Here is a 27,901-nt window from a genome sequence, read left to right as displayed (position 1 = left end):
GTTAAACTTAAAAAAAATTACCTCCAGAGGCTCTCTCCAGTGAGGAAAATTCCAGCACGGAGCAAGCCGAGCCCTTGGGAACGGGTCAGGTAAAGGGAAATTTAGGTGAGGTGGAGACAATGCAGAAGTAAGTGGTCTTACTGGGTCTGCTAGTCTGTGGTCCCAACTGGGACCTTATTGGGATAACAGGTACCAAATTTAGACAGCAGTGGTTTTACACTGGCAGGTTTGGACCGGACATAAGGAAGACATTTTTCACGACGAGGGCGGTGAGGCACTGGGAGAGGTTGCCCAGAGCAGCTGTGGATGCCCCACCACTGGAAGTGTTGAAGGCCAGGCTGGATGGGGCTTTGAGCAACCTGCTCCAGTGGAAGGTGTCCCTGCCCCCGGCAGGGGGCTGGACTGGATGGCCTCTGGAGGTCCCTTCCAGCCCAAGCCGCTCCGTGTCTCCGTGAAGCGAGGACCGCGCAGGGAGGCCTTGCAAAGGCGGCGGGATCTCACGCGGCTCCTGCCACCCGCGGCGGTAACGCGCCTGCTGTGCGCACCTGGTGCCTTCGCACCCCACCGCCACAGCGGGAGCCTGGCAGGCCGTGTGAGGGCTGTCAGGACGCCGCAGCAGCGCCATGCCGCCGGGCCGCTGCCAGCTGCCGGGCCTGCCGGGGCCTGCCGGGGCCTGGCGGGGCCTGCCGCGGGCGGGCGGAACCCCCGCGCAGGGGAACGGTTCCCAGTGCCGCGTGTTGCCGGCCGGCGGCGGCGGCGGCGGGCGCGGGGCGGCGGCGGCGGCCGCCTCCTTCCTGCTGCCGGCGCGGGGGCGGCGGCGCTGGCGCGGCGGGGCCGGGGCATCGCGGGCCCGGGCGCCTCCTCCCGTCTCCTCTCCTCCCCATGGCCGGGAACTTCTGGCAGAGCTCGCACTAGTGGGTGCCACGGCCGCGGGGCGGGGGGCGAGGGGGCTGCGGGCCGCCGTCGCGCTTTGTCCATTCATTGCCGGGCCGGGCCGGGGCGGCGGGGCCGGGGCGGGGGCGCGGGGCACGGCTCTATCGGGAGGCCCGGCGGGGGCGAGGGGAACGCCGCGGCGCTGGGCTGCCTCTGCCAGCGGCGGCGGGCGGCGGGGCCTGCGCACCGCGGAGCCCCGGCGGGAGCCGGGCTGGAGTGCGAGAGCAGCCGGAGGCGCTCGGGCTCCCGCCGCCGCCCTGCCAGCCGGCCGGCCGCGCTTCGCCGAGGCTGTCAACCTGCTTGGGCTCCGCGGCAGAGGAGTCGCGCCCCGGTGTCCGTGCCCGCGCTGCCGCGGTCTCAAGCGATGGAGTGCGGGCAGTTGCAGTCCCTGGGGTGGGCTATGATTCTCCCCAGCCAAGGCTGAGCTGCGTTAAAATACCTCCTGGCGAGCGCATCGAGGTTTAAGTGGGTGCCTGCCATGTACTAAATATAACGTAAACCTTGCTAGTAACTGGCAGTGCTTAAGAGCTATACAGCCAGTTTAGTTTGCTGTGGGTAAAGGCTAATCTTAGTCCCTGCTAGTTAGTGGGTTTTTTTCAGATGTCTAACTTTGAAAACCCTAGTGAACGTTTGCTTGAGAAGGTTGCGTGTGGTTTGGTTAAAGCCCTCTAGCCCCGACCTGCAATCTGTAGTCTGTACAGGAGTCACTCGATACAATGTTGACAAAGAGTTGCTGAAATAATTTTCCCTTCCTTTAGTTTACAATGGATTTTGGATAAACAAGATCTATTGAAGGAACGCCAGAAAGACTTGAAATTTCTGACTGAAGAAGAATATTGGAAACTACAGATATTTTTTACTAATGGTAAAACTGTTTTATTTCTGCCATAACATCTGTACAGTATCTGCCATGGCTAAATCAAGTTTGAATTGCTTAGAGAATGTAATGTTTTCATTGTGATATTACATATACTTTCACAATCTATTTTAAGAAGAACTGGAATATCAATAACATTGTCATTTGTTAGTTGTATTAACACAATTTTAGGAGAACTTACAGGCAAATTAGTTGCATATATAACATTTTAACCTGCGATGGGACAAAACATAGTACATTTTCTTATTTTCAAGAGGTTCTTATCAAAAACATCAAAGGAGGAGAAGCAAGCAGAAACTGCTAAGCTAGCATGTTAAAGGCTCAATGTCAAGCATTAATACGCAAACTGAGCTTTTGATGGGCTCTTAGGCTGTGGTAAGTATTTTAGCTGATCTGTGCAGCCTTATTAAACAGCAACGCATGAGAACTTGTTATTTGTGTTCAGTTACGTTCTTTGAAACCTGCACCACAGCCTGTGTCTTGCCTTGTGACTGATTCCTCAGCACCAGGTGGCTCTCAAATTGTCTACAAGTTTCTGAGAGCTGTTGGCAGGCAGCCTGTTCTCCCAAAGAGTTTGGGCCTTGTCTGTGAAGTTATCTAAGACTTACTTGATCCTGCAAAGCATTTAGCCATATGAATGGCTGCACTGGAGCATATCGGATTACGCAGGCACTTAAAGTCTTTTCTGTGCAATTCTTCAGCATTTAAAAAAAATCTCCCTAAGCAAAGGATATTGCTAAGTAGTAATTTGTTTGCAGACAGCTTTTAAAATATTTTTCACAGCAGTCCTGTAAAGTCCAAAACGCTTATTTTTTTCAGCTCTTTGGCCAGACTTGAGACAGAGAAGTTAAGTGACTTTCCCAAGGCCACTGGAAGATCTTATGTCAGTGCTGGAATGATATCTGTGAAAGATATTTATCCCAGCTTCTCTCCTAGCTTAGCTATTTTTATAATAATTGCATATGCTGCAAATCTGATTGCTGTGGATACATCTGTGTTATCACTTATATGGCACCAGGAAATCAAGCTGGCAATGATTTACTTTTCCGATCAATTCCTGAAATTCCTTGAGGTTAAAACAAAGTGTCATAGCTTCATAACGCAAAAAGAGAAAACAGGGTACTGATATTTCTAAAACTGTATTTCTGTGCTAATTTTCACTCCTATTAATTTGAATTATGAAATACGCTTTTTTAACTGTTCCACTTCAGTATTTTTCTTGAGTAAACAAAGACTTACAAAGTAGACAAGGTGGTTTCAGTTTGTGGTTCTCAGGCTCCTTTTCCTTGGCTTTCCTCGCCTCCCCTGAAGGTACAGTGTGTGACCTGCGGCAGCTGGAGAACAGCTCTGCCAGCATCTCCCTTGTGCGTGTCCAAACACAGCTTACCCTGGAGGAGAGAGTGGTGCTGTGTCCTGGTTTTGGCTGGGATAGAGTTAAATTTCTTCCTAGTGCTGTGTTTTGGATTTAATATGAGGAGAATGTTGATAACACGCTGATGTTTTCAGTTGTTGCTGAGTACCCTGCTAGCCAAGGACATTCAGCTCAAGAAAACAAAACAAAACAAAACAAGCGTTGGGAGGGAGCACAGCCAGGACAGCTAGCCCAGCTGGCCAACGGGGTATTCCATGCCATGTGACGTCATGCTCAGTATATGAATGATAGGTGTGTTCCAGGAAGTAGCGATCGCTATTTGGTTTTCGGTCAGCGCGGGTGGTGAGCAATTGCATTGTGCATCACTCATTTTGTATATTTTATCATTATCATTATTATTTTCCTTTTTCTGTTCTATTAAACTGTCTTTATCTCAACCCACAAGAGTTTTTCTCACTCTTACCCTTCGGATTCTCTCCCCATCCCACTGCGGGGGGCGAAGGGGGGAGTGAGTGAGTGAGTGGCTGCATGGTATTTGGCTGCCTGCCAGGTTAAACCACGACATGCTGGGCTTTCACCCCTTCTGTAGCAAAGAGAGGCACCTTCATGGGGAGGACAGTCAGGGGCTGCTCTGTGCTGGTGGGAGCTCAGGCAGAGCTTGCCGTGTTCGAGCCCTTGATATGTGTTGTATCGTCACCTGCCTCTGAATAGGGACCCTACTTTGGGTTTATAGAGCCTCCCCCTCTTCTCTCCCACCTCCTGCCTTACCTGGATAGGGATATGAGTCTCGGCCACAGCTTGTCACATTCAGCATGTGTCTGCCCAGGAGACGGTTGTTACCTAAAGCAACCAAAAAACTGCCTGGAGGGAGGCAGTTTCCGGCTGCCTCCTCACTAGAAAAAAAGTGCAATAGATCACCAACTGATTGTGTGGCCACGCGCGACTGCTCAGAATGTTAATACTGTGGAGAAGGAAAACTATCATCTTCTAAAATAGTTCGAAAAAGGAAATTGATGTTGATTTCTCTCTTTGGATCACCAAGTCTTAATAGAGTCTTTGGTTGAAAAGCACATTAATTGATTTCCCTTTCTGGTTTAGGGCAGAAGATGTAATGTTTATGTTAGAGGCTACTCAAGATATTCAGATTTAAAACAATTTTTATTTTAAAAAAACCACTGAAACCACTTATTTTGTAAACATAAGGGAATAAATAATCCAACAGTTTCTTTTAAAATATTTAAAAAATTAATTACAAGTATTGGACTTTTTCCCAGCATATACAACCTTCCATTTCATTAAGTCTCTCTAGGCTCCTGTCCATTTTTTTCCCTAAACCACACTTGATTTTTCTCTGACAGCAGATGGCCTAACTCTTCCTGAAAATCCCATGGGAGTGAGAAACATATTTGGAGAATTCTGTTTAGCTTAATATTTGAATTTTTCTGAGGCCCTAGTAGTAGGACAGCTTTGTAGCCCCACGGTCAAATCAAAGGGAAATATCCTTTCAAACCTTCCAAGATATGCTGCTAAATATTTTAATACTTGTACAGACATTTCATACCGGGTTTAACCTCCTTTCTGGCAATATTGCTTGTCCTACTGTCACTGGCAAGCTAGTCTCAATTTGGCATTCTTCTCTTCAGGAAAAGAGTGATATGAGATGGACAGGGACTTAATGTTGCTTTGGGTAATCATAGTGGGTGACAAATTAGTTTCCTGTGGGGAAAAAAAGAGAGTTGCCAATTATCAGTGCTGTTCTGGGTGGTTTTCTCCTTTCTTCTACGTTCAGCCCTTTTCTAGCCAACGATGTCCTTCATATTTGCATGTTTTAAATGCTGTGATGCTCATTACAAGTGAGAGTAGGGTGTACCCTGCCTATTCACAAGGGACATGGGATAAGAGCATGGGGAAGAAAATCTCGTCTTGTGTGCTTAACTAGAGACTAAGAATTTAGCGATGACTGATAACAGAATTGTTTGCTTTTCCCATCAGTGGTCGCTGTCTTGATCTTGCTGTACATATTTTAAATATATACTTAAGTGTATTTTAAATTATTGTTTTGGACATTTCTGTTGGGGGAGGAAAAAAAGAAGAGAGAGTCTTTACACAGCCGAGCCCTGCTCAGAATAATGACCTCGAAGAAGTACGGGAAAAATAACAAGTAACAACCTTATGTTTCACTGTACCATTCTGTATATCCAACCCCTGCTCTTAATCCCAGCTTGATGCATCTAATTTGCTTGGCACCTTTCCTTTGCCTGGGAGGCCAAACAAGAGCTACCTGCACAGATGACACCAGGGTTGTTCCTTGGCCAACTGGCAGAAGACCACTATGATGGAGCAGCTGACTGCATCCTCTGGTCTCCCACCCCCTCTCCCTAGACTAAATGTGTCATTTTTTTAACACCTGCTGCCTCTGCCAAATTTAATGACCATGTTTGTGTTGGCAGCTTTAGTTGTCTGAAAAAAAACCATCCATTTTGCATGGCACTGAAAAGCCATAGTCTTATATTTTAAGTGTTTGAATTTGTTTTGCTCTAAAATGGAATACCCAAGCTTTACCCTTCTGAGATTTGTGTTGTCGTCTTCTTAAAGGTCATACTCACTTTGTACACAATGAAGTCAAGTTACCTTTCCCTTTTTGAAGGTGTTCACCAGCTTCAGGATGCAGTGCTGCTTCTTCACCTGCAGGTCTGTAGGTTTACAGCAACATGTTGTCTCACCAGAACAACGTATCTGAACTGAGGGAGAAGGCTGTGCTGCTGCTCCTTAGAATCCCCAGCACTAGTCATGTTTTGAGATCCTTTGCTATTTGGTGTCAAATTGTTGTAAAAACTCAACTCAAGCTTTTGTTCATTTTTTTTAAGTTATCCAGGCTTTAGGTGAACATCTTAAATTAAGACAACAAGTTATTGCCACTGCTACAGTCTACTTCAAGAGATTCTATGCCAGGTAGGACTGTTTACTATGATGGTACAAGAATAAAACATTTGCTAGGCACATTTTGGTAGCCCTTTTAAAATGCAGTTCTGTATTAAAAACAGTGCCACTTTTGTTTTCTGGATGGTGTAAAGCTTTTATGCTAATAAAGTTAACTTAAGCTTTGCTTTTTCAAAAGGAAGTGTGGTGCTCTTAATAGATTAATCGTTCTACGTGTGTGAAACAACATATTATAATTTTGTTATAACATTTCAGATATTCCCTAAAAAGTATAGATCCAGTATTAATGGCTCCTACGTGTGTGTTTTTGGCATCCAAAGTAGAGGTATGAAGTATTACAATTTTTTAATGTAAAATTATGTGATGTATGAGAGAGAGAAAAAGTTTAGGACTTTTTAATTTTTTGTCATTCTTCATGCTTTGGGGTTGAAATCTTCTCTTTTTGTATGGATTTCTAGAGCAATTTAAGAAAAGGAGACGGAGAAGGCCTTCAAACATGTTATTTAGTATTTGATCTTTCACAATTTTGTCTGAATTACCTGCCCTGAAGGGCCTCTGAAAATTGGAAAGAGTATTTTAAATGGCTGTTTCACTGTGATACAGTGTTTGCATATCTACGTACACTATATCTTAAATTGTGCAATGTCTCCTTTCTGGTGTGTTTTTCCTTATTTATGTTTACTCAAACTTTAAAACATAATACGAAATTTTTTCCTAATTATCCTTTTCCCTTTCATATAGTGAGGGGTCCTCAGAGTTTACCACACTTTCATTATTTGAATTAAAAGTATGTTGTAGCTCATGCGCTGTCTTTGGGAAATTATCATAAGGAACTGACCCGTTAAGGATAGTGGTGAGAAGGCTCCATGCCTCCACCATTCGAAGTCCACTTCGAATGTGGCCGAGAGTTAGCATCAGCTGGGCGCTGGTCTTAGTCCTCTGTAATGCAAGAAGTTTTTCAGCTGTTTGAGAAGTGTGTGTGTAATGGAAAAAAAATCAAATTGGCCAATTTGTGATATCTCAGCACTAATGAATTTTACAGGAGGAACTCAAATACCTAGTGGATGGTAGAAGCAGTCCTACTAAAACAGTGTCTACATGTGATACTGTTGTCTGTAGAAATACTGTGATACCTTCCAGTGTTTGTAAGAGGTGAAGGACAGGAGAAAGATGCAGAGTATTGGAGAGAGTATTTTTTCATCAGCCTTTAAGAAAATACAGACATAGAGTGTATATATACAGATGTACCTTATATTTTAGAACAAATACTATAAGTCTGTGCAGCCTTCCTTACGCTAAAGCTTCTGCAACTTTAGAGGGCAGCTATAGAAGTAATGGTTCAGCTATGCACTTCTCTGAAAGACCACTGTATACAGAAAATTTTCAGCTTGCTGTCTGTCTCAGCAGAGGAGCTAAGGCTTCGTGGAAACGTAATAAAAAAAGGTAGTTAAAGACAGGTTTCTAAAGGCAGTTTTCTCTCCAAGTGGCTTAAGGAAAAACAACATACCTTCTTGAAGCCCTCTTGTCTATTTTGTATGTAGAGTGTTAGCCAACTGAGCTTTTGTGGCATTAGTACCTTTCATAAATGTTTACTATTCCTCACAACTCAAACAACAAAGTAACTAATCAATGAAAAAAACTCTTTACCTAAGAGTTTACCTTGTTCACCTTAAGAAAAAAAAAAAAGGAAAGAAAAATGGGTGGGGGGAAAAAAAGAAATACTGCATAAAGAAGCCCAGCTTAGTAAGAAGCCATTATTTTAATTTGATAACGGTGTGAGTATATGGTATTTCAGGTGGTTCACTTCATTTACCATTCTTTTTCTTCAGGAATTTGGTGTTGTTTCAAATACAAGGTTGATTTCTGCTGCTACTTCTGTATGTAAGTATCAGTGATTTTCATTATACTGTAGTTAGGTATCTCTATAGGGAGATCAGACATTTTCTTTGTGAGTTTTTTTTTGTTTGCTTGTTTCTAAAAGGTACCTTTTATTAAATCATGGTGAGGCTTGCGTGGTGACTGCTAGGAGCCGGTTAAAGCCATTTAGAAGAAATAACTTCCATTTCTAAACACGGAAACGGAAGGGCCCCCTCTCTGTATTAGTTTTGGTTGATTCTGGTTGGAACTTATGCCAAGCATAAATAAAAATAAAGTAATGAAATTAAACTATTGAGGTTTATAAACAGTCTCGAGTAGTAAATTGACTTCTGAACTACTCAGAGATAGAATTGGAAACTTAAGGCTTTATTCGTCTGTTTTATAAAAGGTATGGCTCCATGGAAGTACCTGTTTTCAGAATTTTTGGTAGGCTGTATGCCTTCTAGTTTTTTTTATCCTTTTTTCCCTCATCATAAAATTAGTCTTTGCACATGATACTTATTTCTAAAAATACGTTTTATAACCTATATGTTGTTCACAAATAAATGCAATAAAATCACACTATAGTTACTTAATTCTCTGTCTTTCCCACTTGCCTTATATTTCCCAGTTCCTGTAACTTGCGTCTCATCCTTCAAGGTCTTAGTGATGTCTTCCTTAACTGAATGCTATAATTTGACCCAGAAGGCCCAGCTGTGCTCTTCAAAATGTAGGTCATTGCTTTCAAAATCCCTCTTAGCTGTTGAGGGGACAGGTGACTGGCTGCATCTGTAGCCTCCACATGCAGTACATATATCAATCTGTGGGGCTGGCCGTATGACAGTTCCACCACCAGGAACTGAAATGCATCTTCAGTGCCAGCATGACCAAGACCAGTTCTGGATTTAGCAACAAGAGTTGCTATTTTTACAGCAGTAGCATCTCAAAGCACAGATCTATGTGGCAGTTTTGATGCATCAGTGAGAAAGTTAGATGGATTTTGGTAAATACGCAGTAGCTGATTTTATTTAGGCTTCTAGTCCTGAGTTGTGCTGTTTCTGAAAATCCCAAGTCTCAGAATCCCGTAGAAGATTTCCCCCACAGTTCTTCCTTCAGACCTAGAAGCCGTGCCTGCCCTGATAAGTAATCTGCATTTCATGGACGTGGGGACAAAAAGCAACAGGCTTTCTTCTAGCATTGATGTCTTTTATTCTACCTGGTCTTCCTTTACCAGAGTTGCTTCAGTAGCACACAGCAATTTTTTTGGAGGTCTTCATACAAAAGGTGAAAAAAGATGAGGCGAGACAAGTAAAAGCAAGCTAACAAAACGGGTGACTAGTGTAATAGTGGTTGGTTGAAAAGGTTTGTTTGCTTTTATTTAGGTAGAAACATGAAGTTAGTAACACATGCTTCATTTGTAAGGAAGATGATCTCAGACTGGTTTCTGGCAACCTCTTCAAAAGCTCTTCGCTCTGTTTCCACGGCTCACTAAAAGGACAGCTCCATATGGTTGTGTCTGCAGCTTGCTTTGTGGGAAAAATGTTTTGTTTCCCTATCTTCCCCCTCGAAGTGGTTTATTTTTTTACTATGTATCTCTTCAGTTTGCATGCTTCTTGAGAAACCCCTTTTATTCATTTTTCTCTTCCTTGAAATAATTACAATTTCCAACCAGTAGCCTAGTCTTACTGTCCTACAGCAAATTTTCTAGCAAAGTCCACCATAGGTCTAAATGTTGAAGTCTTTAGTCCAGAGGACTGACACTGTCTTTTCATCAAAGTGAATGGCATACTGATTTTCTGGAAGTAGTATGAATTCATAATATACTGTCTGTCATTAATGTAAGGAATATTGTCCAATTCCAGAATGTTAAGTGTTACCTGTTTTCCTTGGAGGACAGGGACTTAAAATAGATGTTTAAATGTTTCACTTGTATAAATCTCAAATCCACATCCTCAAGTGTACTTAAGGTTTTTTTTGCTCAGCATTCTAATATGAGATCACTCTGTTTTTGCCACTTAACGTAATTCTTAACAGTGCACTATTTGTACCTGTTCTCCTTGTAAAATGCATGAGGATAATTAGGTATCTAAATCAGGGATCATCATAAGCTAGAAAACTGAGGATTTGAACATTCTCTTGGAGGCAAGTGTCTTGAATCATATCATATGCCTAAGCAGGTGCTTAGGTGTCTCTCGTAAGGAGAGAAACACCCTTGAAATGTCTGATAATCCAGTGCCTAGGACATTGATCTGCAGTGTGGTGAATTGACTTCTTGCTTTGAATTTGAGCCTGTTTTTTGCATATCGAAAATCCTTACATTGTGGACATACAAGATCTCTTGGCTGAGCTCCCTCACCCTGCCCTTGGTCTTGCTTTTCTAAGACTTCATTACACGGTTTAAAATCTTGCATGTTGAAGGGTCAAGCCTATGTAAAAAATCCCACATGAAAATGCCATTTGGATTTAGCGTTGAAACTGAGATCCTGAAGAGATCCCCAGATTCAGAGTGACATCAGTAGGCAAATAGCTCTGTGAATGATAACTTGTGGGAAGTTAGGTGCCCATAAGCTAGTTGGTAGTTAACCAGAAGATGTAACGGTGCCCAAAGCGGCAGACAAGTGTCTGGCTGAGTACCCGTGAAAATCTGGGTTTCAGGTGTATTTCTCTTTCCCTTTCAGGATCTTAAATCTTATCACTTAACTTTTCTCTTTCAAATACAAACCTTTTCTGCTGCAAGCAGTTGTGCTGCCAAATGGATTTGGCAGATGAATTAATAGAAAGGGAAAGAAGTAAAAATATTAATTACATAATTTGTAACATACTGATTTCTCTTTACTGTAGTGAAAACCAGGTTTTCATATGCCTTTCCGAAGGAGTTTCCTTATAGGATGAACCATGTAAGTATGCTGTTCGAAATACAACTTGATCAAATAAATTAAAAGACAAATAATTGTTAACAGGAAATCCTGTCTTTTAAATTCTAAGAAAGAAATATTTTCATGCTCATACGTCAGGGTGCTCAGTGCTTAGTTTTGGATAGATTATTGGGAAAGTTACTTTTAAAAGTAATGAATCTTATATAACCTCCTTTCCTTAAATTGTTGACAGGAATGCTATAAAGATGTGACTGGGTGACTGAAGTAGTAATTTTTGTATAGTATGATGATACAAGAGCTTTAGCTTTTTTTGAATGTTCTTGTTTACAAATACATTGCTCCAGGGAAGGTAAATAGCCCTTGCACCTGGGATGCTTCCAAGCTTGCACACAGAAGCAGTTGGCTTACAGAAAGCAGTTTTATTTTTGCCTGTATAATGTAATGGCTTTTGAAAAATAATTTTTATTTATTATTTAAAATCTAGATTTACCACTGGTTTTCGAGGCATTCTAAGTCACAATGCTGAGAAATTTTGTAGCTTTTCTTGAAACCAGTTTTGACCTGTGCTGTACTATTTTTAAAATTAGATCTAATTATTTTTACATTGACTGTGACAAATACTACTTTTTTATTGGTTTGCTTTTCACCCAATCTAGAAAGCCAAATGATATATCAGAATATAAAATATCTAAGAGCTTGCAATAAAACTGCACTGCTATTTTACAGATAAAGGCACATGGAAATACATTTCGGAGTACTACTTTCCTATAGCCAAAGCAGTCTAGTCTTTTCCTTGATAGCACTAATTCGTCACTATCTCTATGGAAAATGAGAGCTTATTTAATTGCTGCAATTGGACAGAATATTTCATATGAAATTAAATCTGAAAATACTTTAAAAGGCCATTTGGCATGTTAGTGGCCTGATGAAGAGCTCTGATTCTACAAAAGGAGAATTATTGCTCTATTGCTGTTAAGTGTTTATACACTGGGAACAATTTGCTGCTGCCAGGTGTTGAAACAAATCAGACAAGTACTGCCAATGAAGTAGTCTTTCAGAGTAAACTTGATCCAAAATGTTTAAATGCATTGTTGTTATGACTGGAGTTAAGTTATAATGGTGGTAGGGAATGGCTAATAATAGTTTGATTTTTGGTTGGTTTTGTAGTTTCAGATGAAATGCATTTAGGACTGTTGGAAAGAGGTGTTAAGAATTCCTGTGCATTCATGATGTTAAACTGGATGCCAGGTAATTCTTTCTGCTGTCTGAATGCTGCTGTTTAACTGTGATTTTACTTCTTTGCAGATACTAGAATGTGAATTCTATCTCCTAGAATTAATGGTAGGTGGGTTTTTTCAGTGGTTTGCATTTTTTTTTTTTTTTACTGTTGCCTCGGTTTACTTTTTACTGATGAAGAATATTTTGAATTTTGTACTATGAAATATGCATTATGCTGTCTTCCCCCCCCCGCCCCTCCAATTTTAGAATGATGTCCATGCAGGTCTAACATTTACATTTTCAGCAGAATGCTGTAATTCCTGTGCTGTCATCTAGGTTGAGTGAGGGCATTCTCACCTCCTTATGTTGAAGCTGGACTTCTCAGCAGAAAGAGGGCAGATTGTGGGGGCGGTGGGGACAGGAGGAGTGTGTATGGCTCTGCATCCTAGCAGTTAGAGTTGGGAAGGGTAAAGCATAAGTTCTGTTTCCAGAACTGCGTCTGTTTTTAAAAGAAAGGTAACTCTACATAAGTCCTGATGCAGAGACTAGGATGTCAGTATCCTTATTTCCCCAGATGAATGGCCAGTCAAGAGCATGAAGAGTTGTATTCTTGCTATGCCTTCTTCTTCTTGCCTGGAAGAATCTGGACCTATACAACGGTCCAGCTTCAGCTGAATGTGTGGGTAGTATTCCACTCAGGCTAATCTATAACTTGATAATTAGAATAATATTCTAGGATTGAAGATTAGTAATCTTCTAGATGGGGGTTTGAATCCTGTGAGGAAGAAACTGAATTCAGGGCTTCCCATTTCTGAGATGGTGCTATCCAACTATTAGGCTGTTGGATGAAAGGAGCACAGCGTAACATTTTCTTCCAGGCACTTTCAAAGAAAGGAGCTGTATCTGCTTTTTCTAAGGGTTGCTATCCCATTGCTGCGTTTTGTAGGGCAGCTGAAAGGATGCAGCCCAGACTTCTTAGGGGGCTTAGGTAAAGCGGTGCCTGATTTCTGCATATTGGTTGGGCTTGGATGGGTTGGGCACCGAGCTCGCTGTACTAAGGTAGTTCTGCCCAAGCGCAGAGAAGAGGAGAGAGAAACCAGGGGGGAGCCCAGTGAGTTAGGCAGCAACTGAGAAAGTATATGTTTTGGGAACGGGGCACAGAGGAGGTCGGATCAAAGTTTTCGTTTGTGCCTATAGTTGTTATAACTCCTTTTTAGATACGCTGTTTAGATTTAGTGCTTGATACTTCTGCTATACATGGCAGTAAGTCTGGAGTGTTGCATACAGGAGTTTTATCACAAGTAACTGCATTTGCAAGAAGTTACATTTTGGGGATTAACTTATTTTTCCAGTACGCTATGCAATATGTAGCATGTATAATAACTGTGTCTCACTTCAGTGTTCAGCATATGTAACTTAATGCGGCTTTTCCTTATAGTATCCATACAGTTGGCTGCTTTTAGCAAGAGGGTTATTCCTTCTTGTTTATACCAACCTGGGCCTGAAAAAGGGGGATTTGAGAGCAGTAGATTTTTTTTTCTTTCTTTCTTTCTTTCCAAACCAGTGTCAATTATTTTGGCATGCTTTCCATGTATGGTATTTAGTGACAGACTGTTTTCTGGCAATGTTTTGTATTTCCAAGTGGGAATTACGGGTTTGTAAGCAAATGAGGTTTCAGTGTGCTGCAGATGTGGCTTTCTCTGTCTCTTAGGGGAAGGACATTGACAGACTGGCAACCATACTATGTAATGGTATTCTAGAGAGAGCACTGCCCTCATTAGAGCAGGGTTAGGTGTCAGACTGCTACTTGGAAAAAAAACTGCAGTAATTGACTTGTAAACCAAATGTTTTTAATATGAACTGACAACACATTCTGCATTGTAATCTAACTTTTATCCTGTTGACATTTTTCCTAGGACTGCTGTTTGATAGTATATCATCCTTATAGACCTTTGCTCCAATATGTGCAAGATATGGGCCAAGAAGACATGCTGCTACCTCTCGCATGGTAATGAAGACGATCACTAACAATAGTGCCTCCTTTCAGCAAGAAAGCCAGTGTTTAACAGTTATGCTTCAAAGGTGGTTAAGCAAAAGCAGGCTTAGCCATATTTGAATAAAAAGGGTGCCCTAGTTAACCTGTGCAAGTATATGTCTCTGATTTAGCTTATTCTGTCTTTAACCCTGTAATGATTTTACTTTGCAGTGGTCTAAGTTTTATTTTTAGACTAGCTCTAATAGCACAGTTTTTTACGGTACTGAATGGTGACTATGAGTAGAGGTAATCTTCTTCTATCAAGGTCAGCTTTCGGTTGTATCTTGTCATAGGAGGTAGAAGCAGTATATAGAAGTTTTTAGCTGTGTTAGCAGAACTCTTATTCTTGAACTCATGTTTCTCAAATACAGACAGACAGTAAAAATACTGCTTTTATGCTTACCCTTACTTATTTGTGAAACAGGGATAATTGTTTTATGGCGTACATCAATACCCTCTGCAGAAAGACATTTATGGTACTATAATAGTGCTTCCAAATAAACTGCTGCTGTGACTACAAGGAAAAAAATGAAAGCCTTTAAGAGATTTTCACAAGGGAAGAGATCTCTTCCCTTGCTGTTTTGCCCTGCAGCCTCACTGCTTCTACCATCTGGGAAACTGACAAAACATTTGTAAACTGACAGCAGTTTTTGAAGTCATATAGACTAAAGGTGAATAGGATGATACTTACAAGTTCTTTTTTGCACAGGAGGATAGTGAATGACACATATAGAACTGATCTTTGTCTGCTGTACCCTCCTTTCATGATAGCTCTAGGTAAGTAACACAAGTAATGTCTCTTGTCATGTTTAAATGGATGTATTCTGGGCGCTGTCCCATCAACAAGCATTCCTTAGAATGCCCTCGTAAGGTGCTTCAGTTTGCGTTGCATACAGTACTGACAGTGTAGCCTTGCAACTTAAAAAGTCTTGAAGAAAAATCAGATGATTAATCCCGAGTTTTCTCTGTTGAACTGTATAGTGTTTATAAAAAATAGAATGTTTTTAACTGTGTCAAGAATGGATCTTTGTTCACTATCTCTGTCACCTGATCTTTGCAGCTTGCCTACATGTGGCCTGTGTTGTCCAGCAGAAGGATGCAAGGCAATGGTTTGCTGAGCTGTCTGTTGATATGGAAAAGGTACTCTGTTTTTTCCTCCCGCCACCTGTTACGGACTGACCAGAAATGGTAGTCACGGTTATAAAACTACTCTCTTACATGTCTGCGGTACTGATTTGAACTTCATTCAGTGATCATATGTTAGGCGCTGTTGAGATTTGGTAGATCTCTTGGGGAGGGAGACAATGTCAGGTCATTCGGTTATCGCCCTGCTCTGAAAGTCAAGACAGAACCATTGCATAATGGCAAAGTGTTGCAAGTGTTGCCATTTTTCAGATGGAAATAAAAAACCAATATCCTTTGCATTTTTTGCCAGAAAAAGAATTCCCAGTGTTTTTCATCATTCAAGATTGCCAGCGCGAGTTTGACTTTTAAATTCTAGTGCATGTGACTTTCTGATTCGCATTTCAGCATTGTGCCTACATACTGTTTTCATTTTCTTCCTGTAAATGTACGTAGTATAGCAGAGCGTAAAACATTCTTGACACTTTCAGGATGACCAGGACCAATAATGTTCTTCATCTTCACTAGTTCCTTTTACTTTTTAGGTTGACTTCTTTAACCTTTGTTTAGCTCCAGCAAGCAAGCCAAACTAGTACTCATACTCCTTATCACAGTTTCACTCTGCACATATTTTTCAATCTATCTTTTTTGAAACTGAGTGTCCAGAATTGAGTAGCGTATTATGGATGAGACGTACCATTGCCCTCTGTGTCCTCGGTATTGCTCTTTATCCCACTGATGATATCCTGGCATTGTATTTGTACTCCAGGATTCGTCTTCAAATTTAAGGACAGTGAGGATGGTATGCTGCATCAAGAGCTCTGTGAATTATGCTTGTCGTGCATGTAAAAGCAGGGTGATAATAAATTGGCAGCAGAGGAGAACCAACCTATATTTGACAGATAAGGTTACCATAAGCTTGATACTGAACATGATTGAATGTTTACATGTCTTGGTTCTCACGCTTGATTTTTTTACACTAACACCATGGACCTCTTAGCCAACTATGACTTTTGTTTCAAGGATATATATTGTTCTAGCACTTAATCAAAGTCCATGTATTAAAAAGAAGTCTACTTTATTAATTTAGAGAATGAGGAAACAAATTGGGAACCAGACATTATCCACCTTTTATATAGCATATTGGACTAGAAATTTAATAGGAAATTAAGATAGTTGAGGTGCAGTAGATAGAAAATGTCCAAACTGGTAGAGAATACTTACGCTTCCAGAAGTGGAATATGAAAGTTCAACAATTCTTATACGTATATAAGAATATTCTAAAAATAACGAGAAGAATATAATAAGAATAAAAAGTATTTAGACACTCCTTGGCTCTTTATTTCTTGGAAGGAAGGAATTAAGACCAATGTTTTGTGGTTTTGGGCTTTTTTTCCCTACGCTGTGCCTCTGATGTGTATAGAGCTTTGATAATCATCAGTTACTGTATTGGTAATCCATGGTCATCTAGCTGCAGTCATGCTGCCAGGTGCCTGTATTTTCCCAGTAGCATAGTTACAAGCTGTGGCAGTAGTTGCAAATAAATAAATAAAAAGCTATTCAGCTTGCAGGGAAGGAGAAGTGGTATATAGAGTTGAGTGGGAGGGAAAGTATTCTGTTCAGGCTTCCATTCACAATTAAATAAAAAAAACTAATTATAGAAATGGTTGATTGCCAGACCAGATTAGATATGAGACAGCTCTGTTTATATTATGAAAATTGTGCTGCTTAATTTCAGTTCGGGGCATGTTTAATTAATTACACACTTAAACTGACTGTGACAAAGATAAAATCACTATTGTGTCTGACCTTAGGATCTATTTTCTTTCTAATCAGATTTTAGAAATAATCAGGGTTATTCTGAAGCTGTATGAGCAGTGGAAGAACTTTGATGAGAGGAAAGAGATGGCTACTATTCTTAGTAAAATGCCTAAACCAAAACCACCTCCAAACAGGTACTGTACTTCCTTAATATACCTTTCATATGGAAAAACTGGACTACTGTCTTAAGAATGAGTAAATGTTTAATTTGAGGTATAGCGTATGTTTTTACAGTGCAGACCTTTCTATTACAAACAGCCAGTCTGATTGTTCAGGAGCCAGTGAGAAGCAGAACATTCATTGTTTTATGGAGAGTGTTAATGCGATCAGAATGTGATCAATACAGCTTAGCAAATGTAAGGAACCGTGGTGGGAGGCTCTGTGGTTGGGCCAGATTTGTTCGAACTGCGCCTGCTTGATGTCATATTTAATTACTGGGATTAAATATCACTGTTGGGAACCTGCACATGCAAATTCCTGTGCACATGCTTATGTAATGTGAACTTTGAAATGTTGACTTCAGAAGTAGATTCAGCAGGCAGCTGCATGGGGATATATTGAAATTATTATTCAAATAAATACACGGAAGTTATTTATGCATGCTGAGAATAGCCTTTGCATTTTTTATGAAACTGAGCAGAATATCTTAACCTATTTGTGTATATGTTGAAGTATTTTCCTTCAAAAGATTTTTACGACTTTCAGAATACCATATTTTTTAATAATAAAAAAAAAAGACAAAAATGTAATATGATGCTTCTTTTTGAAGACACGTGTTTTTGTTTTTTTTCCTTCCAGTGAAGGAGAACAGGGTCCAAATGGTAGCCAGAACTCTAGTTATAGCCAATCTTAAGACATTCCAAAGAATTTCTTTATGGACCACTTTGAGTCAAGACATCCTGGGATCTTTCCTGTGTTCATGAAATGGACAGAAGGTTTTAGTAACATCTTTGACAAAGAACTTGAAGAATAAATAGCTTGTTTGTGTCAAGCATTTTGAAAGCTTTTTCTTTAAAACTGCATCATTTTCTCTGACGCTGGAGCAAATGTACTAAGATTTTTCAGTGTAAGGAATCAAACGTTAAATCGAGCTGCAAAAGATTAACACTATCCACTCAAAACAAATAGTTCAGTATTGGTTTTGTTTGCTTTGAGAAAATTGTAACTTGCCATTGAAGTGAACTATTTTTAAAGCGACAGTAACCTGAAGCCTAAGTGTAAGTCTATTAATGACCTGTGTTGTCTTCATTTTGTTTGTGACTGAAGGAAGATAGTGCACTGTATGTTAAATCTATTCATTACCTTGAGTTTTGTTGATTTTTTTAAAAAATAAATATGGATTCTGTAACAGGTGACACAGCAATCCTTCAGAAACAAAGCCTAAAAGAGCCTGCAAAGAATATTGTTACAGTTTTAATGAAAGCTGCAGGAAAGAAATCCAGTTCCTTTTTTGGATTAGAAAAATGCTGTTTTACTCAGTATACGTACTTGGATGTTTTTGCCATGAAGCGTAGTAGCTCAGCTTACCAGAGAAGTGCAATATGTATAGTGATTCTGCAGTTTTCTTAAACATTTCAAGTGTTAGGAATTAAAAAAACCCGACATACTATGATTTTTGTTTTCAAGTAAACGTACTGTATAGTACAATCGGAATATTTCACAATCAAGTACAAATCTGGATATGATTGCTATTTTTTATGGTGGATTTTTTTTGTACAAAAGATATACACTGTTAGTCTGCCTTCACTGTTAGTGTGAATTTGTGTGGTTCATTAGAGAGTTTATTTAAGAGGATCAAGCTTTCGGTGAGCTTCATACTGGCTAATTTTAATTGTGATGTTAGGAGCAACTCTTTAGAGTAACTGAAATGGGATTCCTTGGTTAACTATGTGCTGGAGAAAATGAGATTCCTTTAAACAGAAGGCCATATCCTGTGTTCCTTACTCAGGCAGATATCCCATTGAAGTCAGGAATTGGCCTAAATTGAATTTCTTGATTTTTAGATAACTTTGTTTCTAATTAAGTTCTGTACAATTTCATTTTGAATGATAAAGCTGACTTGCCCAAGTATAAACATTGAATGATAAAATACAAGTGCAGTAATATTCTCCATTTTTTTTTCCTGAAGCAACACATTTCACTGGTCTGAAATATTGGAGGGAAATTTTTGAAAACCCTTGCTCTGTGATGCACCTTGGTTCAAAAAAATGGCCCCTTAAAAAAACCCGTTTTTGCAAATACCTGTCTTTGTAATCGGCTGGTCATTCAGTGAAATATAACTGAAGTGTGTTTGTATGTAGCCCATTAGGCTACTAGCATTTATTTCTGTTCAGGTTATTTTCATAAAACATTAGGTAAACAAGCCCAAACCACTTTGGTGAGATAGAAAATATATACACTTTGGTCTTTGCTACTTTTGTTGCCATTTGATCCATACCTTTTACAGACACTTGATTGATGAAGTGGAATTTGGGTATTTGCCTTTGTTTCTTGAAGTCTAAAATGTGCTATTTGTAATGTGGACTTGGGGAGTAGAAATAAATCAATGCAACTTGACCGCTGTGTGGAGTCCTTAAACAGGAACTGTTCTTTAGGTAAACACCAGTCTTCTCACATATCCACATAATCTGCTAAGAAAGCTAATGTTTTGAAATTAGGGATTTCGCACTGTTAACGAAGAATTCTGGCTGGAGCAATTAGAAGTTTTCTTGCTGCGCAAGAGCCTTTGCAGACTTGACTTCACACCTAAATTACCTATGTGACCTAAACCTCAGAGCTAAAATATCAGGCACTTCTTGATGGTACATGGAAGTATCTTAAGTAATTTCTCTACTGGGGAGGTGAGGATAGTTTTACCAACTCTGATTCCAGTGTAAACAGTGAAAGACAATAAAGTGCAGTCAAAGGAACTGGATTCAGCGATGACAGTTATAAAAAGAAAGATGTAAATTGGAACAACAGGAAATGGAACATAATGTGAATTCAACAGCTTTGCTACCAACCAGACAGAAAAATACCACCTTTACTGTGCTTCATTTCAAAGGAGAGAAATGCATAAAAATGAGGTATCTCATTAAAAGAGAGGTAGCTGAAAGTCTTCAGAGATTACGCGGTTACAGGTGACAGCGGAGCGTCAAAGCAAACACAGGCCATCTATGCCAAAAAGACTTAAGGAAAAATTTAAAAGGAAGCAAACTGAACTGGATCAGACAAGTTATTTAACTCAAAAAGCATAATTTGAAAAGCAAGTTATATCCAAATAAAGAAGATACAGAGGAGGACACAGAAAGGATCAACTTTGACAAGCTACAAATAGTTTGAGAAACACCTTGCAAAAAACTACCAAGACTAATAAAAACTAAATCTACCAAGGCTAATAAAACTAATGAAAATATATATTTTTAGGTATACAGTGGCTTTCCTATTAAAAAAAAGTAAATCCACAACTCGTTGGCTCCGAAAAGATAGCAGAGGTCTAGAAAAATCATGAGTGGTGTGAAGACTGATGAGGTGACAACTGTTCATCACTTCTGACAGAAGAAGAAGGAGCATCCGATGAAAACAATACATGGCAAGTTGAGAAGCAACAAAGGGAAAGACGACTTCCCACAACGCGTTGTTAAACCCAATGCAGCCTGCTGTGACCGCTGGGAGTGCGTGTTGAAAGTTTACAAATACCCAAATATACCAAGACATGCAAAGCCTGAAGGAAGTATGAATGCACTCTGAGTTGTAAATAAGAATAATCTGGGGATTGTATCACTACATACTTAACCTGTTTTATGCTCTTCCTCAGATGTTTATTGCCGGTTGTTGCCAAACAGAAAATAATAGGCTAGACCTTGGTTTGACCCAATATAACTGCTTGTTGTTCATTTTTTGTGGCTATGTAGTTTTAGATGTGCCCAACAAACTTTAATGTAGTTACAAAAGGAAGCATTGGTCATTTAGGACTAAATCGTGACGAAGTTCAGTTGATGAGATCTCCTTGCTTTGTTCATCTGTATAGTGAAGTTTGGTGGCTCAGTCAATATAGCTAGGCATGATTAATTACACATTTAGCTAAATATTTTCAGTGTGTCTCAAATTTTCTGTACAATCTGACCTTAATGATCTAGATCAAAAGGCACCATTAGTCCTGGTGAGGCCTGGCACAACACAGCCAACAGTGGGCTTCAGTTGCCCCTTTGACTATGTGCCCACAGCATTGTGAAACTGACAGTCTAGGTCATGTTAAACAGGAAAAATTAATAGATCGTAGGATTTGGCTAAATCCAACAAAACTGTTGGCATCTGTTACTCCTCCTGACCTTTCAAGAGTAAGATAGTGAGAATGGCAGAGTAATTGACCACAACAGGTAACACCCATACTCATCCTGGCATTTTAATTTCATCTTACTCCCATTAATTCATCAGTTAAACTAAACCAGTATTTTGGAAATTAGTCTAAATTCTGATTCTTAAGTTGTTTGGTGTTTTTTATGGATTGGAAATAAAATATAGCAATAAAACCCCTAAAAAGTCAATGATACTTTGAAGAAAAATGCACTCATTACTCACTATTATGACAGGTACACTACAGGGTCTGTAATTATTAGCAAAGACAAGAGAACAGAAACCCCCGTAAGATACACTGTCAGGGCACCACAGCTAATGCAGCTGGCTGTGCCAGCTACGGGAGTTCTCTAGAAACAAATGACTGCAGGACTTATTAGAAATAAAATTCTAGTAAGATTAGTTACTTTTTCTTCTCTGTTCTCTAAACTTGAGAGGGTGTGTTTTTTAGGTCCTCTTCTCACCATGCAGACTGCACTGTCAGAATGGAAGAGCCGTAAGGTAAGTGCACATTGCCTGCAACACTGATTAGAGCAGAACCAGAAATTTTAATTCCTTTTTCCAGATATTCTGCAGAGTCCCGAACTTCTGTGCTAAGACTTAAATTTCCTAGAGGCAAAAGCAATTCACCTTTGCTAGTTCCCCTGAACTGCTAACAGCATTAAAAAACAAACAAAAAATCCTTAAAATTACAACTATGCAAATTTATAGGTGGGGACGGGATGGGTCGGTTTGTTTTTTAAAGTTTAAAACACGCAAATTAATGTACATAAAAGAAGGAAGGTAGTTTAGTAACTTCCTTGGATACCTCAAATTTTCCAGCCTAAAATGATTACATCTCTGTAATAATAACTTCAAATACAGGCAAGTTCTCACTTGATACTGAGCTGCTGAGGGAACAGAATTTGTTGACTTGAATGCTATAGCATTTTCTGCTCAGCTGATCTGCGTATAGAAATGGATATACTTCTAAAATAAGGAATCACACAACATTTTGAACAGCGAGTATTCTAGCATCAGGTCAGTTTCCCTTTGCATTTTCTGACCAGTAGTGAAGTTTTGGCCTTACAATCACATAGTACAAACCTAAAAATTTGTACTCTACTTGTACTCTTTGATAACACAGCAAATATTTTAAAACTCCAGCTACACATGAAGTATAATAAATCTGTGCTTAGGGCAGTTACCCCAATTCCATTAGAATATCTGCAGTTTAACTATTCTAAACAAACTACCCAACACAGTTATTTGGGAAAGGATAATTTTATTTGTCCTATCATCATTAAACAATCATAATCTACACCATACAAAAATCTTAGTAAACATAACAAGCACTTGGGCTCTCTTCACATACTCTCACCAAAAACATAGCCCAAAGTGAACAAATTTCACGTCCTCTGTTCACGTCATAGTCTTTAGATATAATTTAAACCAAGCAATTGATATGCATGGCTATTTGAAGGTGAATGTCCATTTACAGAAGAAAGCAGGAGTGGGCTGTATTCTGGAAGTGCACTGCATGTAGTTTAAATGCTAAAACCTACAAACCATCCTGAAGCCTTGATGGAGCAAGGGTTGGGATAGCCATCTTCATTTTTTCTCTGGAGGTTCATGTTTTACCCAATCCTCAAAGCCACCACCATATTGCTGAACTCTGAAAATATGCAGAAGATACAATGTTAAGAAGGACTCTTCTTGAAAAAGGTATCTAAGAGGAAATGGCAAAAAAAACCTAAACCAAAACAAAAAATAATCAGAGAAAAAAAAAACATACAGAAATTCTCTGCAATCAAATACACTTGTACCTAGCTTCAATGAGCCAGATGGACATTCCTTGTACTCTAATACTGCCTGCTTCCATGCAGTGTGTTTTGTAACTCTTTTCTTCTAAATGACACAATGCTGGAGATCAAACATCAAGCAAGTAGTAGCAGCCGGATCAATGAGACAGTTTGCCACTTCTTTTTTTAAAAAGAGAGAACAGACTCACTGTGGTGGGAGATTTACATGTTATTGTGCCTAATACTTCAGATGTCATCAAATAAACGCAGCACACTGATCTTTACTTCCTTGCAAACCTACATGCTCTGTAGAGCTGACATAAGCCTGCATAAAACTAAACTCTGGAAAACAAAAACCCATGATGCAAACCAATACTGAGTCCTTCAATTAGGCAGCATGAAAAACAGGTAATGGAGGATATTTTGCACTTATTAAAACAATATATTTATAAAACAAGAACATGGTTCCAAACTTGTGACTAGAATTAGCAGGGATATTCCAGTTCATGAATTGCAGTTCAGCATAAACATGAGCAACCAACCAATTTTTTAAATTCTATCTGCAGTTTTCAAGCCAGCGAGGCACCTTCTGGCACAGGTGTAACAATTCTGCCAACCAAACGCTGCTTTTGCTTTCACTCTATCAATCTCACTGTCTTTTTAATGCCTTCACTGCTTTACTCCTGGCAAACAATCCAATGCTTTACTGAAAGTGAAGGCGTTGACTTTGTCAACAATGAACTGTACAGGTAGAACTGCAATTTAAAGGGTGTGGTTTCATAAACTATTTAATCTCATTTAAGATTGTACTTCTGCCAAAGCGAGCAGTTCTCCACCTTTCCAATCATCCTGCATCTCAGGACTATACAGCTTATGAAGCTGTACAAGGAAGCAATGTCTCGTCGAGGGAGCCCTAAGAGGCAGAAGGACCCTTCAGTGGCAGCATGGTCTTGCAGCAGACTGCGTCACCTGCGGCACACGCGCAGAGCTGCTGAGGGGTTGTTTCACAGGGCGATACGCCTCACTTTGCTGGAACACCCGATGGCATCGTTCAAGGTTCAGTGGAGACAAGAGGAGATGTCTAACTCAAATACCAGCTGTTTTGTTCATATTCCACATTTAAATTTTTACCCTTGCCCACAAGAAATGGAGTACGAGTTCTGCGTCATGGGGGGAGGCCGCATTAATCCCGCCCTTACACACACAAGTCATACCTGCTGAAACCCAAGGACGTGGCGAAACTGAGTGCTTGTTTACTTCTTGTTCCTGCCAAACAGGAGAAAACCACAGGGTCCGACTTGGATGGCATCTTCTGATTGTATTGCTCCTTGAAGTCCATTGGGTCCATTTGTAAAGCTTCCACTAATTCACCCACTGGGAAATACAGAAAAAAGTTTCATTTATTCTCCATCCACAGACAGGCTTCTAATTCCTCTGGAGGAAAAGTTTAGCCTCACACCATACTAGCAGCTGTCTAGCACAGCTCCTCTTTGCTCAGTGACCACCACTTGTCCACAGACTTGACCATCAAGCAAAGGGGAACCCCCAGCACCTCCACGTAGCAGTATTAATAACTTACGCGGTATGTTGATGGACGCTGGGATTCTTCCAAATCTCTCGATCTCCCACCTCTCCCGCACGTCTATATGGAGGATGTTGGTCTTCTTCAAGTCTTTGAGCTCTTGGTAGGAAAGGCTCGGCGCCCCGCCGCCGCAGAGGCTGCGGCTGGTGGCACCCGCCGCCCCGGGACCTGACAGAGAGGCGCAGCCCGTGAGCCCAGAGCAGGCCCCCGCTCCCCCGGCTCTCGGGGAAGGCCACCGCCCCTAATAACGTTTAACATATTCACACGGGGCTCCCCCCGGGCGCCGCCAAACCTCATCCCGCCGCCCGCCTTCGGAGAGGCCCAGCCGCCACTCCGCCCCCCGCGTCCCCGCCTCACCGGGCGCCGCCGCCCGCCACCAGCCGCCGCTCGCCGCCCGCAGGGCCCGCGCCGCCCGCCACCAGCCCCAGCTCCCGGCCCCCATTCGCCCGCCTCCGAATATGGCGGCCGCGTCGGCCGCCCCTGCCGCCAGCCTCCCGCCCCCGCCGGCGGGGGAGGAGACGGCTCCCCGGGCGGCACCGCCTCCTCCTCCGCGGCGGGGGCTCGGAGGCCTCGATCCGGCCCTGGCCCGCTCAGGGGCTGGGGAAGCACCGCCGGGGTAGCCAGGCTGGGTTAAAAATCTTTTTTTTTTTTCTCCTTGTGAATCCCTCTGATTTCCGATAATTTATGACTCGGCGTCGATAAAATATTTGCACGTTCGCATCCGATGAATTTACGTCTTGGCATTGCACGCGGCAGGTGAGCGCATCCCCCTGGTTCAGGGCAGGCCTGGGTTTCGCCGTAGCCACGAACAGCCGAGCGGCCTGGGCGGATAAGCCGCAGGGGAGCTGCCCGCTGCTGTGCCGGCACCGGACGCAGCTCTGCTGGGGTAGGCAGCTGCTCCCTTCGGTTTTGGTACATCCAGCAACTGCCGCTGTGCCTGGGCTGGGTGATTCCCACAACTGAGCCAGGCTGTTGTGAAGCCTTAAAGTACCAAAGGCTGAGAGACTGAACAGGGATTGAGGAATTTTGTGCCAAATCCACTCAAAGTAATTCCAAAAAACCTCCTCGGTGTTACACCTGAGGAGAAAAGGTGATTTTAGCACTGGCCTGCATCGCTTCCACCCTTGCCACTGTCCCCTTACAGCCACAGGAGCTGTGGTCTGAGGGGAACAACCGCATCCCATCCGAAACGCTTTGGTTTTGAAAGCTGTCAGTCTTCCAGCCCCAAGGACTGATGGCCAAGACATGTCTTCAGTGGAGAAATGAGGGTTCCTCTGTTCAACACGTTTTAAACCCGTACTTCGTATTTACTACATACTTTTGTAGATATATTACATACCAGCGGTTCCAATCCTTAAAGGCAGGTATGCAGGATCTTTTATCTTCGTAAAAGGTGCATTTTGAGGAGTATGTTGTTGAACCTTTACTAATGAGAGTTTTCCTTCTCAAAACGAGAACAAAATATTTCTCGGTACTGTAAAGTGACAAATTGAACTTGGCACATATAACTGGTTCACTAGCTGCCCTTCTGCCAGCCTCTCCATATGGCCTCCTTGACAAGCGTTTGCAAATTGTCTCTTTGAAGCAGTATATCTATATCTGAGTCGAAGTTTTATGCGTTTTTCATTTTCAACAAGGTAGGGGTAGCATACGCTACTTCTATAAATTCTCTTTTGAAGTATAATTTACTGTATATTTTATCTGTAGTAAAATAATGACCACAGCTACTCTCCATTTATTGCATATATCACCATAAGGACCATAAAGCGTGCAATGTGGAGTGTCAGGATACTTGTCATATGAAATGCATATTCACACCAAGTTGCATTTTTATAAATTAATTTATGGTTTTAATTTGACCCTGGATCATACATATATACACACAAAGAAAGAACATACTAGCTGGCTTGCAGAAATAGGAATGATCCACTAGCCATCTTGTGGAAGACTGAGAGTTTGAAGTCGGAGGAGATCCAGCTAGGCAAACTCCCCCAGTCGGTGAAAGGGTGGGAAGTAGCACATTCAATTCTCTCACCTTCATGGCACTGTCATCCAGCACTCACCCAACGCCTCCTCAGCAGCTTTCTTCACTTCACCTCTTGGGACTCTCTCTCCATTTCACCTCTTCTTCATTTCACTCTCTCTCCATTTCTGCCCAGCCTCCCACACTCATCCCCCGTGGCGTCATTTCCCAGCTGATTACCTAGCTGCACTTACCCTTGCACATTCTTTATCCTCACGATCTCATTTGACTGAAGCCTTTGTTGATCGAAGATATGGTTCACAAACCTAGGCTTTCATCAAGTCTTACCGCCTTTCTGGTTTTTTTGTTACTGCATCTTCTTTTTCTGACTATCATCTGGTTTTTTTTCACCCCACAAACTTTTAAGCCTTCCCATAGTATTCTTCACCATGCTTTACTATTTGCTTTTGGCCTTCCCTCTCTGCTTTCTCTTTTTTGTCTTTCATGCCTCTGATTGCTGATGCTTTTCGTGTTTCTTTCTTCTTTGCCCTTGACCCTTCATTTTCTCTCATTACCAAATCCCAGACATGATTCAATCTCAACATTGCCTTTCTTTGGCTCTGCTTTTGCGTTGTTGAGTGCTTCTGGAGGAAAGCTGGGGACCTGGCTGATTTCTCTGACAAATCTGTTCTCCTAACATGCAACCCTAATTTATATCCCATTTTTCCCAACACAATGGGAATCTACGCAAAAAGCCTGCTGTCCTCACTCTCTGGATAGAATTAAAACCATTTCCTTTAGGAAACATTTTCTCACATCGTCTTTTCCACCTCCTTTGCTTGTCTTCCCCTTCTGCCAGTGCCCTGATGTTCTACCTCTTCCAGATACTTCTGTTCTCCTCTCCTGTGCTAAATTAACGTATTCCCCTTCACATCACACTATCCCCCTTTCACACATGTTCACTTTTCCTTCCTTCTCTTTAACCTTTTAATCTAGTTATTGTTCTTGCAGTGCAATAATTCTCTAATCTCTCCTGTGCGGAGGAGGAAGGACCAATTTGTTTCAATTTGATCCAATTTGTTTCAGATTATTGTCCCATATTCTTTCTCCCTTTCACATATAGACTCCATGAACACGGTGTTCACAGCCCATGTCTGGGACTCCTCTGTTACATGGTCTGCAGTCTGCC

General features: G+C 41.2%; 2 protein-coding genes across 2 annotated transcripts; one reads left to right on the top strand and one right to left on the bottom strand.

Annotated features, from left to right (window-relative positions):
• The first annotated feature begins 773 nt into the window (after positions 1 to 773).
• Positions 774 to 19,607, top strand: CCNC (cyclin C). The gene is made up of 12 exons (XM_075145558.1): positions 774 to 914; positions 1,692 to 1,798; positions 6,050 to 6,134; positions 6,378 to 6,447; positions 7,952 to 8,003; positions 10,821 to 10,876; positions 12,161 to 12,196; positions 13,990 to 14,081; positions 14,818 to 14,885; positions 15,169 to 15,248; positions 17,067 to 17,185; positions 17,850 to 19,607. The coding sequence occupies exons 1-12, from the start codon at positions 883 to 885 to the stop codon at positions 17,902 to 17,904; spliced, it is 852 nt and encodes a 283-aa protein (XP_075001659.1). The 5' UTR covers positions 774 to 882; the 3' UTR covers positions 17,905 to 19,607.
• Positions 19,608 to 22,630: 3,023 nt separating this feature from the next.
• TSTD1 (thiosulfate sulfurtransferase like domain containing 1) lies at positions 22,631 to 25,206 on the bottom strand. Its single transcript, XM_075145557.1, has 4 exons — positions 25,107 to 25,206; positions 24,747 to 24,917; positions 24,382 to 24,541; positions 22,631 to 23,040 (listed from the first exon to the last, which is right to left on the bottom strand). The coding sequence occupies exons 1-4, from the start codon at positions 25,189 to 25,191 to the stop codon at positions 22,977 to 22,979; spliced, it is 480 nt and encodes a 159-aa protein (XP_075001658.1). The 5' UTR covers positions 25,192 to 25,206; the 3' UTR covers positions 22,631 to 22,976.
• Between the last annotated feature and the right edge of the window lie 2,695 nt (positions 25,207 to 27,901).

The sequence above is a fragment of the Calonectris borealis genome, chromosome 3, assembly GCF_964195595.1.
Source record: "Calonectris borealis chromosome 3, bCalBor7.hap1.2, whole genome shotgun sequence".
Classification (NCBI taxonomy): domain Eukaryota; kingdom Metazoa; phylum Chordata; class Aves; order Procellariiformes; family Procellariidae; genus Calonectris; species Calonectris borealis.
Note: the sequence above shows the minus strand (reverse complement) of the source record. Positions and strands in the feature narration are given on the sequence as shown.